The following is a 15000-nucleotide window of genomic DNA, read 5'->3' as shown; positions in this document are numbered from 1 at the left end:
ATCCCATACAGGTGCTAGACTGTTGCCAGTAAGTTGACACAGCCAGATCCCAAAATAACCATTGTCCCCGTAGTTAGTGCCAGCATTTTCCTTGACTTTGGTCAATCCTTTTCCTTTTCCTCACTACTGTCCAACTCAAGTCTGCCCTCCCTACCTCCGTCCATCTCTTGGTCGATTTCCTTCTTTTCCTGACCTCTCTCGTTTTTTTTTTTTCTATTTTTTTTTTTTCGGCATTCCTGTTCGCTCTTTAATATTGTTTATTGGCACTGGAAGGAAAGGCCAGAGGTTCTATTTTGTGGCAGCTCAACTTCAATAGGTGCCCCCTTCCTTCTTTCGTGCTTTCATTTGAGGAAAGAAGAGGGAGGAGGTCTCTCGCGCTGCCTAGACTGTTGCAACTCTAGCCTAAGTCTCAAGGCTTGATCCTGCAACCAACTGGTCGCTTCGCTTTTTAAACTATCGAATCGACCTGGGACTTCTTCAATTTGTTCCACTTCTGACCTTCACTTTTCCTGCCTTCATCGCGGGTTTCCACGTTCACTCACTCAACGATTCTTGCAATAACGGTCATCCGATTTCTTCGCCTGGGTTCAAGGATAGAAAGACTACTACTCTCATCGCCAACAACGCGGCTGGACAGTCTGGAACTGGTGACTGCTCGACTACCATCACGACGCGTCTGGTTTACTGCGACTCGGATTCAACCCGTTCAGAAACGGCTGAGCTGTTATCGACCAATGCTCTGATACCTTGGTACACCTGGTCCTTAACTTCTAATCATTAATGGGAATTCCTTGATGTAAGAGCCCATTGCATCTTCCCATATTCCCCCCTTGCACAGAAAATCAGGAGCTAAAAAAATGACCCTTCTCTGTCCGCTATAGACCTGTCAGTTGCTCGAAGATTTCCATCGTTAAGCATGTCGGGATATCAACAAGGGGGTGGCCATTACAATGATGGCTATGGCCATCAGGAGCATGGCGACTCCTACTATCAGGACGATCATGGTCAGGCATACTACGACCATGAGTACGGTGATGGTTACTATGATCGATCGTATGTGTACCCCAATTCAGGGAGTGGGAGACATGGAGACTGATTGACTATAGTGGTCAGTATGGCGCGGACGGCAACAACCATGGCAACAGCAACAACAACAACAACCACAATAATAACAACAATTACCAGCATGATGGAGGATACTACGATGCCGCTCAACACCATGACGACTACTATGGCGACCAATATTATGACCAAGGAAATGGCCAGGAGGGCTATGAAACCAGGGGAAGACGCAGAGGTGATTCCGAAGAAGACTCGGAGACATTCAGCGACTTCACCATGAGATCTGAAACCGCTCGTGCGGCAGACATGGATTACTATGGCCGGGGCGACGAACGCTACAACAGCTACACCGACAGCCAGTACGGTGGACGCGGCTACGGATACCGTCCACCTTCATCTCAGATCTCGTATGGTGCCAACCGGTCTTCTGGGGCGTCGACCCCTGTGTATGGCATGGATTACAGCAACGCACTCCCCGCTGGTCAACGGTCTCGGGAGCCATATCCCGCCTGGTCATCTGATGGGCAAGTCCCTGTTTCCAAAGAGGAGATCGAGGACATTTTCCTCGACCTCGTGAACAAGTTCGGTTTCCAACGGGACAGCATGCGCAACATGTACGATCATTTAATGACGATGCTGGACTCACGCGCCTCCCGAATGACGCCAAACCAGGCCCTTTTGTCGCTGCATGCGGATTACATCGGAGGCGACAATGCTAACTACAGACGTTGGTATTTCGCTGCTCATCTGGATCTGGATGACGCCGTGGGCTTTGCCAACATGAAGCTCGGCAAGGCAGATCGCAAGACGAGGAAGGCGCGGAAGGCGGCTAAGAAAGCCGCGCAGCAAAACCCCGAAAATGTAGAGGAGACACTGGAGGCACTCGAGGGGGACAACAGCCTCGAAGCTGCCGAGTACAGATGGAAAACTCGGATGAACCGGATGTCTCAACATGATAGAGTTCGCCAACTGGCCCTTTATCTGTTATGCTGGGGTGAAGCCAACCAGGTCCGATTCCTGCCCGAGTGTCTTTGCTTCATTTTCAAGTGCGCCGATGACTACTACGCCTCACCTGATTGCCAAAACCGAGTAGAGCCTGTGGAAGAAGGTACATACCTGAACGATATCATCACGCCTCTCTACCAGTTCTGTCGTGATCAGGGCTACGAGATTGTCGATGGAAAATACGTCCGCCGGGAGCGTGATCATCATCAAATCATTGGTTATGACGATATGAACCAGCTGTTCTGGTACCCCGAAGGTATCGAGCGGATCGCTTTTGAGGACAAGGCTCGCCTGGTTGATATCCCGCCTGCCGAGAGGTGGTTGAAATTGAAGGATGTTGTCTGGAAGAAAGCTTTCTTCAAGACTTACAAGGAAACGAGATCATGGTTCCACTTGATGACCAATTTCAACCGTATCTGGGTTATCCACCTTGGTGCTTTCTGGTTCTTTACTGCTTACAACGCCCCCACACTTTACACCGACAACTACCAACAACAAATGAACAACAAGCCCCCCGGTTACAGACAATGGTCCGCTGTTGGTTTCGGTGGTGCCCTTGTGTCTTTCATCCAGATTTGTGCCACGATATGCGAATGGATGTATGTACCTAGACGCTGGGCAGGTGCTCAGCATCTCAGCAAGCGGCTAATGTTCCTGCTCCTCGTCTTCATCATCAATCTGGGTCCTGGTGTGTTCGTCTTCGCCTATAATAAGAGCATGGGCATCAGCGCGACGATTCCTCTGATTGTCGGTATTATCCACTTTTTTATCGCTTTGGCTACATTCCTCTTTTTCTCTGTCATGCCACTTGGTGGACTCTTTGGCAGTTACCTGAAGAAGAATGGACGTCAGTACGTGGCCAGCCAAACGTTCACCGCAAGCTTTCCCCGCCTCCATGGAAACGATATGTGGATGTCTTACGGTCTCTGGGTTTGCGTTTTCGGTGCCAAACTCGCGGAATCGTACTTCTTCCTGACTCTGTCTATCAAGGACCCTATCCGGATTCTTTCACCAATGCAGATCCACTGGTGTGCTGGTGTCAAGTACATTCCTAACGTGCTTTGCCACGCTCAACCGCAAATCCTCCTCGGTCTCATGTTCGTCATGGACTTGACTTTGTTCTTCCTGGATAGTTACCTCTGGTACATTATCTGCAACACTGTCTTTTCAGTTGCGCGATCTTTTTATCTCGGTGTGTCGATCTGGTCCCCATGGAGAAACATCTTCTCTCGGTTGCCCAAGCGTATCTACTCCAAGGTTCTTGCCACTACCGACATGGAAATCAAGTACAAGCCTAAGGTCCTGATCTCCCAAGTTTGGAATGCTATTATCATCTCGATGTACCGCGAGCACTTGCTGGCCATTGATCACGTCCAGAAACTCCTCTACCACCAAGTTCCATCTGAACAAGAGGGTAAGCGGACCCTGCGTGCGCCGACTTTCTTTGTCTCGCAGGAAGATCAATCGTTCAAGACCGAGTTCTTTCCCCCTGGCAGTGAAGCTGAGCGTCGTATCTCTTTCTTCGCCCAATCGCTTTCCACACCGATGCCCGAGCCCCTTCCCGTTGACAACATGCCCACATTTACGGTTCTGGTTCCCCACTACAGTGAGAAGATTCTCCTCTCTCTGCGTGAGATTATTCGTGAAGATGAGCCTTACTCTCGCGTGACTCTGCTGGAATACCTCAAGCAGCTTCACCCTCACGAGTGGGACTGCTTCGTCAAGGACACCAAGATTCTGGCTGATGAGACTTCTCAATTCAATGGTGAAAATGAGAAGACCGAAAAAGATGCCGCTAAGAGCAAGATCGATGATCTTCCCTTCTACTGCATTGGTTTCAAGTCCGCCGCTCCGGAATACACTCTCCGTACTCGTATCTGGTCTTCCCTGCGCTCTCAGACTCTTTACCGCACAGTTTCCGGCTTCATGAACTACAGCCGGGCTATCAAGCTCCTGTACCGCGTTGAGAACCCAGAGGTTGTTCAGATGTTTGGCGGTAACTCGGAGAAGCTCGAACGTGAGCTCGAGAGAATGGCCCGCCGCAAGTTCAAGATTGTCGTCTCCATGCAACGCTATGCCAAGTTCAACAAAGAGGAGCGTGAGAACACCGAATTCCTCCTTCGGGCGTATCCTGATCTTCAGATTGCCTATCTGGATGAGGAACCCCCCGTCAACGAAGGTGACGAGCCCCGCCTGTACTCTGCGCTTATTGATGGACACTCCGAGCTACTCGAGAATGGTATGCGGAAGCCGAAGTTCAGGATCCAGCTGTCTGGAAACCCAATTCTGGGAGACGGAAAGTCTGACAACCAGAATCACTCGATCATCTTCTATCGTGGCGAGTACATCCAGGTGATCGACGCCAACCAGGACAACTATCTCGAGGAGTGTCTCAAGATCCGTAGTGTTCTTGCGGAGTTCGAAGAATTGACCACCGACAATGTCTCGCCTTACACGCCCGGCATCCCGTCCACCAATAACACCCCTGTGGCCATTCTTGGTGCTCGTGAATACATTTTCTCGGAGAACATTGGTGTTCTCGGTGACGTTGCAGCTGGAAAGGAACAGACATTCGGTACCCTCTTCGCTCGTACGCTTGCTCAGATCGGCGGCAAACTCCACTATGGCCATCCTGATTTCCTCAATGGTGTTTTCATGACAACTCGTGGTGGTATCTCTAAGGCTCAGAAAGGTCTGCATCTGAACGAAGATATTTATGCCGGTATGAATGCCATGATCCGTGGTGGTCGCATCAAGCACTGCGAGTACTACCAGTGTGGTAAAGGTCGTGATCTTGGTTTTGGCTCCATTCTGAACTTCACAACCAAGATCGGCACTGGTATGGGTGAACAGATGTTGTCTCGAGAGTACTACTATCTCGGCACTCAACTTCCCCTTGACCGCTTCTTGTCATTCTACTATGCTCACCCTGGCTTCCATATCAACAACATGTTCATCATGTTGTCGGTGCAGATGTTCATGATTGTCCTGGTCAACCTGGGAGCCCTGAAGCATGAGACCATTATGTGCCGTTTCAACTCTGACTTGCCCATGACCGATCCTCTCCGACCAACCTATTGTGCCAATCTTCTCCCGATTGTGGACTGGGTCAACAGATGTATCATCTCAATTTTCATCGTCTTCTTCATCTCCTTCGTCCCCCTGGCTGTCCAGGAATTGACGGAGAGAGGCGTTTGGCGTATGGCCATGCGTCTAGCGAAGCATTTCGGCTCGGTCTCATTCATGTTCGAGGTGTTTGTCTGCCAGATCTATGCGAATGCTGTCCATCAGAACTTGTCTTTCGGCGGTGCGCGCTATATTGGTACCGGCCGTGGCTTTGCCACAGCTCGCATTCCTTTCGGTGTCTTGTATTCGCGTTTCGCTGGTCCCTCGATCTACGCTGGTTCACGCTTGCTTCTGATGCTTCTGTTTGCGACATCCACCGTTTGGACTGCGTCTCTCATCTGGTTCTGGGTGTCATTGCTCGCTCTTTGCATTTCCCCATTCCTGTTCAATCCTCACCAATTTGCCTGGAATGACTTTTTCATCGACTATCGTGACTATCTCCGATGGCTTTCTCGTGGTAACTCGCGTTCCCATGCGTCGTCGTGGATTGGATTCTGCCGGTTGTCCCGTACTCGGATCACTGGTTACAAGCGCAAGCTTCTCGGTGTTCCTTCCGAAAAAGGATCCGCTGATGTGCCCAGAGCCCGTATCACGAACATCTTTTTCAGTGAAATTGTTGCACCCTTGATCATGGTTGGTGTGACTCTGGTTCCGTACCTTTACATCAACTCCCGGACGGGTAAGACCGATAAGAACGAGGAAGCGTCAGATGCGATTCTCCGTATCGCGATTGTTGCCCTTGGGCCCATCGGCATCAATGCTGGTGTTGCCGGAGCTTTCTTCGGCATGGCCTGCTGTATGGGACCGATCTTCAGCATGTGCTGCAAGAAGTTTGGCGCTGTCCTTGCCGCCATCGCTCACGCTGTCGCTGTCATTGTGCTGCTTGCTATCTTCGAAGTCATGTTCTTCCTCGAAGGCTGGTCCTGGCCCAGAATGCTCATGGGCATGATCGCTGCCGCTGCCATTCAGCGTTTCATCTACAAGCTCATCATTGCACTGGCTCTGACCCGTGAATTCAAAAACGATCAATCTAACATTGCTTGGTGGACGGGCAAATGGTACAGCATGGGTTGGCACACGCTTTCTCAACCCGGCCGTGAGTTCCTTTGCAAGATCACAGAGTTGGGTTACTTCTCCGCGGACTTCGTCCTCGGTCACCTTCTCTTGTTCATCATGCTGCCTGCTTTGTGTGTGCCATTTATCGACAAGTTCCACTCGGTTATGCTTTTCTGGTTGCGACCAAGGTAAGGGGAATCTTGTCTCGATTTGATGATTAATGTTCTAACTCTTCTTCCAGTCGCCAAATTCGTCCTCCTATCTACTCCTTGAAGCAGTCGAAGCTCCGGAAGAGAAGAGTCATTCGCTTCGCCATTCTTTACTTCGCGATGCTTATTCTATTCCTCATCCTGCTCATTGTGCCACTTGTGGCCCGTTCCATGGGTCTGGCGAACAACTTCTCAATTCCCATCTCTGGCCTGATGCAGCCTCTCGACAAGGACAACAACGATACCAAGGCGTACTACACTGGCAACAATGTTCCGCCTGGTTTTGAGCCGGTCATTTCGTCTTCAGCCTCGGCCACTGCTAAATAGACTGCATTGTAATCTTTTTTCCCTTTCCTTTCTTGACTTTCTTTTGCCTTTCTTCTCCCGTTTCGCAGAAATGGCATCATGAACACGAGCTGTATAAAGAATCCGGCGCCTCGAAGTTGCTGCTGAGCCGCATAAATTTGCTGCCTTTTTTTTTTTTTCTATTTTCGAGTCTGTGTGTCCTGTTTCAACTGTTTCCAAAATCAATGGGTTTGATATTATACAACATAAATTCTGTCCTCTATACGTGTATGAAGACCCTTTTGTACCGTAAGTGTGTGCATCTCAAAGCAGCATTGAATCACCGTCCATGTTCCTTGAAACATGTCTTGCACGGCAACTCCTTCCTCAGTTTCTGGTAGGGCTGCTATAGCTGGTGTATGTAGAGAACAACACTAAACTTGAGCTGGGATTGTTCAAACCTCCCCAAACGACATTCAACGTGAAAATGTATTCCATGCTTTGTATCTTAGAAAATTACCTCGCAGTGATGCACTCTGTTATTTTCGCTGCTGCCTCGGGGTCATACAATGGTCACGTGCGCGGCCTCTCCTGCAATTTCCCAAGACTCCGGATTACTCCCATCAAGGAGCTCGTCTTTCCCAGTTGTCTCTTGAAACCTTCGTATTAGATCTCCCTCATCCGTCGATATTATTGTTATCACGCAAGTCTCGCTGCTATTATTGAATGATTTGTTGAAACCTCGTCTTCTGAAAATCCTCTCTCTTGGCCCTTGCGCCCCGAAGGTCGCGTCCAAATCCTTCCCACCATGGATATCCAGGAGACCCAGCGTCTCCTATCGGAGTACGTCCATGAGCTCGCGGAGTTGTTTAATCGTCTACCCGGATCTGCGATTTTTTTGCGCTACGTGAAATCGAGCTACCAGAATGATCCGATCCGATCCGCCGTCGAATTGTTTCTTTTCTTGTTTGCCGTTCGCTACCTGCTGGCGCCGAAGTACTCGACCAAACCTGGCGTCGTGAAGCTCTCCGAGGATGAGATTGACGACCTCGTGGACGAATGGGCGCCAGAACCCCTTGTGGGAGAGCCTACTCCCCTGGAGGAAATGGAGGTTGATAAGCGCACGGTGATTGTTGGGTATGATGGTCCTCTCCAGCTGGACGGGTTGTCAACATCGTGCTGATTGATTGTCTGACCTTGTCACAGTCCGATCGGTCCCAAGTCGAAATTGTCCAGCGGCCGCACGGTGACGAACCTCGGTTCTTTCAACTTCTATAACCTCAACACGAACGAGTCGCTCAAGGAGAAGGCAATCCAGACACTCCGCAACTACGGTGTCGGACCGTGTGGTCCCCGTGGTTTCTACGGTACTCAGGATGTCCACATGAAGACGGAGGCTGATGTTTCTGCGTATCTTGGCACGGCGGCTTGTATTATTTACTCGCAGGCATTCTCGACCATCTCTAGTGTAATCCCGGCGTTCTCGAAACGCGGAGACATCATCGTCGCCGACAAGGGTGTCAATTTTGCTATCCGGAAGGGTATGCAGATCTCACGGAGCATGGTCCGGTGGTATGAGCACAACGACATGGAGGATTTGGAAAGAGTCCTTGCGAAAATCACCAAGGAGCAAGCGAGAAAGCCCCTTACGAGACGATTCATTATCACCGAGGGTCTCTTCGAGTCGTATGGTGATATGGTTGATCTTCCTAAGATCGTACGTTTCCTCCCTTGGGCGGTTCTTTTTTCGGGGCTTTATAGCAAGGCTAACGTACAAGTAGATTGAATTGAAACTCAAGTACAAATTCCGACTTATCCTCGACGAAACATGGTCATTCGGTGTTCTCGGAAGAACCGGCCGTGGCGTGACGGAACACCAGAACGTCGATGCAGCAGAGGTTGATATGATCGTGGGCTCGCTGGCTGGTCCACTGGTTGGCGGAGGTGGTTTTTGTGCTGGTTCGGAAGAGATTGTGCATCATCAGCGTATCTCTGCGGCCGCGTACACGTTCTCCGCCGCGCTGCCCGCCCTCCTCTCGACGACGGCTAGTGCCTCCATCAACCTTCTGCAGAGTAGCCCTGAAATGGTGTCGCAACTTCGTGAGCATACCAAAGCCATGTGGGCTCAATTGGACCCTCGCAGTGACTGGGTTTACTGCACTAGCGCCCCCGAAAACCCCGTCATGATCCTTGTGCTCAAACCGGAGGTGGTGGCGGCGAAGAGACTTTCTGTTGAAGACCAGCAGTACATTTTGCAGGATGTGGTTGACGAGGTATGAATTCATCTTTTGAAAAAGCTTTGAATTTGCTGTAGTATCTGGACATTGCTGATCGCTCCACTCATATAGTGCCTCACAAATGGTGTTCTGATCAGTCGTTTGAAGACCCTGGAAGACAACTTTGAACCGAAGCAAATCGTCCCTCCAGCTCTCAAAGTGTGTGTCACGACCGGTCTTACAAAGAAGGAAATCGAGAAGGCTGGAACGATCATCCGGCATGCCATCACGAAAGTTGTGAGCAAACGGAAGTAAAGGATCTCTTTTGCTTCAGCTGGGCTCTTTGAGGACCTACCTATAAAACTCATGCTGTCATGACCTCGTTCGCTTCCTATTTCACCTATGCCGCCATGACACCTTGGCCGTCCCTATACTTTGCTTGTGACTCTTATTTCTACAGCTTCATGTACAACATGCCATAATGATGGACGCTCCATCGGCCACCACTTTTCTCCTGGACACTTTGTGGACATGAGGTTTCTCTTCCCTCCAATACTTTTCGGAATGCGCAGGGTTAATAACATCTTGAACATGCTCAGGTCTCAAAGACTGCTTTTCCACTGTTTATAATCATATGTTGCTGCGTGTTCATATCTTACTTAGCCTTATTAGACTTACTTGCTTTAATCAATGGGGGCCAAGTGCTATTCTTAATTAAATCAATAACAGACAGATGCTCTTTACATGATTTGGAGTCTCGAAAACAACTATGTCTTGAATCGATGCCCCACAAGAATTCCGAGGCAATTCTCATTGTGACTTTCCGGATGCTCAGGATTCTTAAGTAGTATGTATTACTTGGGTTTAACAGACTGAACGAGACGAGAATCATGAACTGTATCCCCTGATACAATTGTATAGCATATAGATAATGATTCTCATGAATTTCGATTCTTTCATTAGCTAAAGAATGGTCCTCGAAGGAAAGGGGTTCCCTCAGGACTCCAGGAGGATCGTCTCCTTGACAATACTGGCCGAGACAACGAAAAGGGTCCGATCACATTCCTCTCAGGAGATCGAACAAAATTCTGCCGCAAATGACCTGGGTTACCGGCGCACCTGGATTCTACAAAGTCTGAAATGCTTTTGTTGTCATTCTTTCATGATGAGGGTGTTCAGGGAGGCATGGGGCTGGCATTCCAATGGAACACAGTAAGTTATTGATGCTCAGTCCCTTCGTAGGTACTGCTGCTAGGGCTGCAGAGATCTAGTAGTGGGAAGTAGATAGTAAGTAGTTAGTCTCTGGGAATTTAGGGTGAGGGAGGGAATGCTCATGCTCATGCTCATGCTCAATTCCCCAAGGGCTGGGCTGGGGCTCTAGTGTAGTGTTTACTGTACTGTGAATGTATGTGCCTCTAGGACCGCTCAGTCTGGGTGCTCCAAATTTCATCTCTGTGTTTTCCTTTTCGTCGATATCTGTCTGCTTATCTTTCCATTGTGATTTTTGATTTTTGATTTTTGATATTTGATTTTTTGGTTTTTGGTTTTTTTTGGACAGTCACTTTGACCTGACCTGCAGGATCACCCGCGATGAAGGCGAAGCTCCTGATCGGTCTGCTGACGTTGCGACTGGTGTTCCATGCAGCGGCACATCCGCATGGTAAGGATGCCCTCGAGAGAGAAGCTGCAGAGTATAGAGGCAAAAGTGCTGATTCAAGGCTGGTGCTGGATAAGCAGGCCACCGTCGCCATGTTCAGCGGGACGGCAATCCGCTCGACCCCGTCATCGTCTGGGTCGATAAAGCCGGCCAGATCGTCCATGTCGAGGACGATAAACACCAGACGCCTAATGCTGCGCAGGTAGGTGTTGAATGGCCCCGGGAAGCAATCGCTATATAGCTCGAGCGGCATTGCAAACGGGCATAAGCGGTCAATGTCAATGTCAATGTGTCGATGTCGATGTTAACGATGACCAGGAACCCACTGATCTCTCCCTCCCCCTCCCCCTCCCAGCCGCCAACGACCTCCTCTCCCACCTCCCCATCCAAGTTCCCGACCTAACACCTGAGCCTGGTCCCCCTGCCCCCGCTGGGCCCCCGCCCCGTCGCTTCGGCATCTCCTACTCCCCCTACAACAGCGACAGCACGTGCAAAACCCCGGCCCAGATCGACGCCGACGTCGCCCGCCTCACCCACCACGCCTTCATCCGCATCTACGGCGTCGACTGCGACCAAACGCGCCTCGTCACGCAAGCCGCCAAAACGCACGGCATGCGCGTCTTCGCCGGCGTCTTCGACCTCCCCAACCTCCCCGCCTCCCTCGACGCCATCACCGCCGCCGCCGCAGGCGACTGGGCCCCCTTCCACACCATCTCCATCGGCAACGAGCTGGTGAACCGCGGCGCCAGCACGCCCGCCGACGTCGTCGCCGCGCTGCACACCGCGCGCGCCGCCCTCCGCGCCGCCGGCTACCAGGGGCCCGTGGTGACCGTCGACACGTTCGCGGCGCTGCAGCGGCACCCGGAGCTCTGTGCGGCGTCGGACTACTGCGCTGCGAACTGCCATGCGTTCTTTGATGAGGGGATGACGCCCGAGCGCGCGGGCGAGTATGCGATGGAGCAGGCGCGGCGGGTGTCGGAGGCGGCCGGCGGCAAGCGGACGGTGATTGCGGAGTCGGGGTGGCCGCATGCGGGGCGCGCGAATGGGCGCGCGGTGCCGTCCAAGGAGAACCAACGGGTGGCGGTGGAGAGTCTGAGGAGGGTGTTTGCGGGGGAGCCGGATTTGGTGCTGTTCAGTGCGTTTGATGATTTGTGGAAGACGGATGGGGAGGGGACGTTTGATGCGGAGAAGTTCTGGGGCATTCAGGAGTAGGTAGCTTTCGCCCTCGTCCTGCTCCTGGTCCTGGGGCTGTTCTTCAACGGTCCAATTCGTGTACATTTTCCGTACATACTAGCTGGTTAGAGGATCTAGCGTAATGAAATGAATCATGATGATGGATGGATTGCTTTGGATGTTGGACTCATTGTAAAGTGAAAGCTATGGCTTAGTATTATTCCTGATATGCAATATGATTAGCGCCCTGTCCGAGAACATACAAGGTATCTCGCGATTGGGCAATGCAGCAAAACCGAAACAGGCGCCCCGGTATGCTATTATACTCTTCATCCCTCATGTCGCAACGAGACATTCTGCACCGCCTCTTCCACGCTGACCATCGCGGTTGGATCATTCGATTCCGCCGACTCGGGCACAGTCTCGGTCTCGTCGTGCAACGAGCCTTCCTTCCCCGATCTATCCGCCGAGTCGCCATGCGCGTGCTTCGACCGCGCCCAGCGGCGTGTCTTCGGCGGCTCCGGCTTCTGACCATGCTTGCTGCTGAAAGACACCGGGACCGCTAAAGGACTGTTGTTGAGCGGGGTACAACTCCCCGACAGCGCATGCGCCTGGACGGCCGGATGGGTCGACCGCCTGGGTGGCGGGACTGCGGGCGGCGGGTTCGAGGCGGAGCGTTGCCAGTGCGTGGGATTCGGGGGCGCGAGGCCGGACGTCGAGGTGGAGTTTCGGCGGTCGGGAGGGCTGCTGGTAGCGGGGGTTATGACCGGGCTTGATGCGGCTGTTGCCGCGTTCTCGGGGATGGTGTCGGTATGGTCTTCCTCATCGGCGATGCGTCTTCCGCGCCAGCGTCTTGATTTAGGCGGCACCGGTTTGATTTTGGGTTTGTTGTTTGTTCTATGGGAGTCTGATTTGGATGGTCGTAGGGGGTGGTCTCCCGCGGGCTGGATGTTGGCGCGGCTGGGGGTGATAATGCCAGGCTTCTCGTGCTGGGCTGCGACTTCCTGCACGCTGAGGGAAGAGCAGGAGGCCGGTTCCAGCTGCATTCCGAGTCGCCGTATTGCACTTGGTCTGTCTGGGTCGGGTTTGGGAGAGTCCGCTCCGTCGTCTTTTGTGGGCGAGAGGGCCTCGGGCGAACTGCCAACGGTGCTTTCGGAGTCAACAGTCTCTGCATCCGTCTGGACAGCATCTGTCGTGGAGTCGAACGAGGCAACGCTCTCCTTTCGAGATTCGGCGGGTTCCGGATCTCGAAGCCAGTCGACTGTTGCGCACCGGAAGACCAGTCTCCTTGTGGTCTCGTCGACTTCTTCAAAATGCAGTATTCTTTCGGCGTCACTGCCAGTCATTGAGAGCTGACCTCGGACAAGGAGGCTAAGCATCCTCTTGAGTTCATCGCGCTTGTAGTGCGGGGGGGTTTTCAACTGCGTGTGAGCAAGCAATGGGTAGAGAACACGGAGATATGTGTGTCGGAGGGCGGATGCCTCTTCGGGCAAGTCGAGAAGGTTTCGAATCAGAATGTCAACCAGGACATGAAGATCGTTGGTATAGAAATACTCATAAGTGCTGGGGGTTGTGAAGATAAGGTAGAGAAGTTTGAGAGTGAGAAGCTGAAGCGATGTTTCCGCTGCGTCCAACGAGATTAGAATGAGGATCGTAGATAGGAGACGAAGGCCGAGAGCAAGTTACCTTCTCTGTTAATGAGGAGAATGATGTTCTCCCCGAATGTTTTGTAGAGATTGCCATGCATGGCCAAGATCTTGATAACCTTGTTCGTCAGCGGACCCGAGGACGGTCCCTCGTCGACAGGGCTGTGCGCCGAGATCATATACTGTTCATTGAGGACCAGCTGCAGATGAACCGATCAGCAACCCCTCCGAGTATTGTTGACCGTAGGTCGGACAACTCACCAACACACGGATCACAGGATAATGGTACGGATCACTCGCATCATAGGAGAGATCCTCGATGATCCCAAAAAGACCTTTGATAAAGTCATCGTCCACGAGAACTACCACCATGCATTAGCCTCCATGCCACGGCAAACCCAATATCTCACCACGCTGCACCTTCCAACCCCGAACTAACTCACCCAGATCCTCAATCTTGATCCTCTGAATCCGCGCCATCTCATACAGTAGATCCATCAGCATGCGATGCAGCGCAGCCTGGCCCTCCCCGTCCGCAATCGCGCACGTCCGCAAAAGCTCCAGCAAGCGCGGGAACAGACCCTCCCCATTCATCATCCGGAAGACCTCCTCATGCTCGCGGCCATCGAAGAGCAGGAATGAGACAATCAGATGCAGCGTGTCCGGTTCATCCTCCTAACCAATCTCATCAGCACACATCCAGTCCCAAGCGCAAAACGCCAGCCGTTCCCCCCTCCGCCGCAAGGGGGAAGAAAAAAAAAAAAAGAACAGCCCATCCCCCCCCCCGCATACCTGTAGCAAGCCATAGATCATCTGCCTCCGCACATAGTCCCTGTGCGAGGCGAAGATCCGCGAGGAAAGTAGGTTGTACGAGCAGCGCGACACCTCGAAGGGCGAGGTGAGGTATTCATCTGGGAGTTTCGGGGGTCGAGTCAGCGGATGCTAATTTTCTCTCCCGGTGCACATTGCCAGCGGTCGTAGTAAAGAAAACCGACCTTTGTACTTGGTCGCCAAGCTCAGATATGACCGGAGCGCATTATCAATGAGATCCTCGGAGTCGCAGGGCGTAGACACAATCTCATGGACTTCTGCCAGACACGACATCAAATGATATTAGCTATGTGGACAAGACAACAGAGTGCCACAACCCCAGCCGAACACCCTGTATAACCATAAAAAGAAAACGCACCATCCCAGAACTGCTGTTCGTTCTCCAGGGAGACCTCAAGCTCCATTTCCCACAGCTCGATCGTCGTCGTCGTCGGACTAGTCTTGTCTCTGCACTCATCCCGTCTCCGTCTCCGTGCCCGTGAGCCTCTGTGTGGGAGGGAGGAAGAGGAGGAGGAGGGAGGGGGGAGGGCGGTTTTGCTCCGTGAGGAGGCTGGAATGGGTTGAAAGGGAATTAATTTGATTGTGATCTTGTGGCAAGTAATTGGATTTAGGGGGTGATGACGATGAACGTGGCCAAGGCAAACCGAACTGGGCGGGCGGCGGGGGAAGTTGTTCCTTAGTGAGAGGTGCGGTGATCCACCGCTCTGAATGAGGATTATTGACGATGTTTAGGT

The 15000-nt window shown here is 52.0% G+C and overlaps 4 protein-coding genes across 4 annotated transcripts, besides 5 other annotated features; 3 read left to right on the top strand and 1 right to left on the bottom strand.

The window, feature by feature from the left end:
• Positions 1 to 201: 201 nt before the first annotated feature.
• Positions 202 to 228: a microsatellite.
• Positions 229 to 916: 688 nt separating this feature from the next.
• ACLA_085650 (1,3-beta-glucan synthase) lies at positions 917 to 6785 on the top strand (the record flags this gene model as incomplete). Its single annotated transcript, XM_001268294.1, has 3 exons — positions 917 to 1053; positions 1107 to 6437; positions 6491 to 6785. The coding sequence occupies 3 exons, from the start codon at positions 917 to 919 to the stop codon at positions 6783 to 6785; spliced, it is 5763 nt and encodes a 1920-aa protein (XP_001268295.1).
• Positions 1128 to 1178: a microsatellite.
• A 766-nt stretch (positions 6786 to 7551) lies between the features above and the next one.
• Positions 7552 to 9274, top strand: lcbA (serine C-palmitoyltransferase subunit lcbA; the record flags this gene model as incomplete). Its single annotated transcript, XM_001268293.1, has 4 exons — positions 7552 to 7880; positions 7950 to 8460; positions 8525 to 9016; positions 9092 to 9274. The coding sequence occupies 4 exons, from the start codon at positions 7552 to 7554 to the stop codon at positions 9272 to 9274; spliced, it is 1515 nt and encodes a 504-aa protein (XP_001268294.1).
• Positions 9275 to 10287: 1013 nt separating this feature from the next.
• Positions 10288 to 10311: a microsatellite.
• Positions 10312 to 10458: 147 nt separating this feature from the next.
• Positions 10459 to 10508: a microsatellite.
• A 41-nt stretch (positions 10509 to 10549) lies between these two features.
• On the top strand, positions 10550 to 11828 carry scw4 (putative cell wall glucanase (Scw4); the record flags this gene model as incomplete). The annotated part of the gene is made up of 3 exons (XM_001268292.1): positions 10550 to 10619; positions 10694 to 10818; positions 10935 to 11828. The coding sequence occupies 3 exons, from the start codon at positions 10550 to 10552 to the stop codon at positions 11826 to 11828; spliced, it is 1089 nt and encodes a 362-aa protein (XP_001268293.1).
• Positions 10947 to 10969: a microsatellite.
• Positions 11829 to 12118: 290 nt separating the features above from the next.
• Positions 12119 to 14670, bottom strand: ACLA_085620 (uncharacterized protein; the record flags this gene model as incomplete). Its single annotated transcript, XM_001268291.1, has 6 exons — positions 12119 to 13413; positions 13476 to 13635; positions 13697 to 13797; positions 13879 to 14110; positions 14228 to 14346; positions 14625 to 14670. 6 exons carry the CDS (start codon positions 14668 to 14670, stop codon positions 12119 to 12121), a joined length of 1953 nt encoding a protein of 650 aa, XP_001268292.1.
• Positions 14671 to 15000: the final 330 nt, after the last annotated feature.

Source organism: Aspergillus clavatus, genomic scaffold (assembly GCF_000002715.2).
Source record: "Aspergillus clavatus NRRL 1 1099423829806 genomic scaffold, whole genome shotgun sequence".
In the NCBI taxonomy this organism is placed as follows: Eukaryota; Fungi; Ascomycota; class Eurotiomycetes; order Eurotiales; family Aspergillaceae; genus Aspergillus; species Aspergillus clavatus.
The sequence above is the reverse complement of the archived record's forward strand: the minus strand, read 5'-3'. Positions and strand labels throughout refer to the sequence as shown.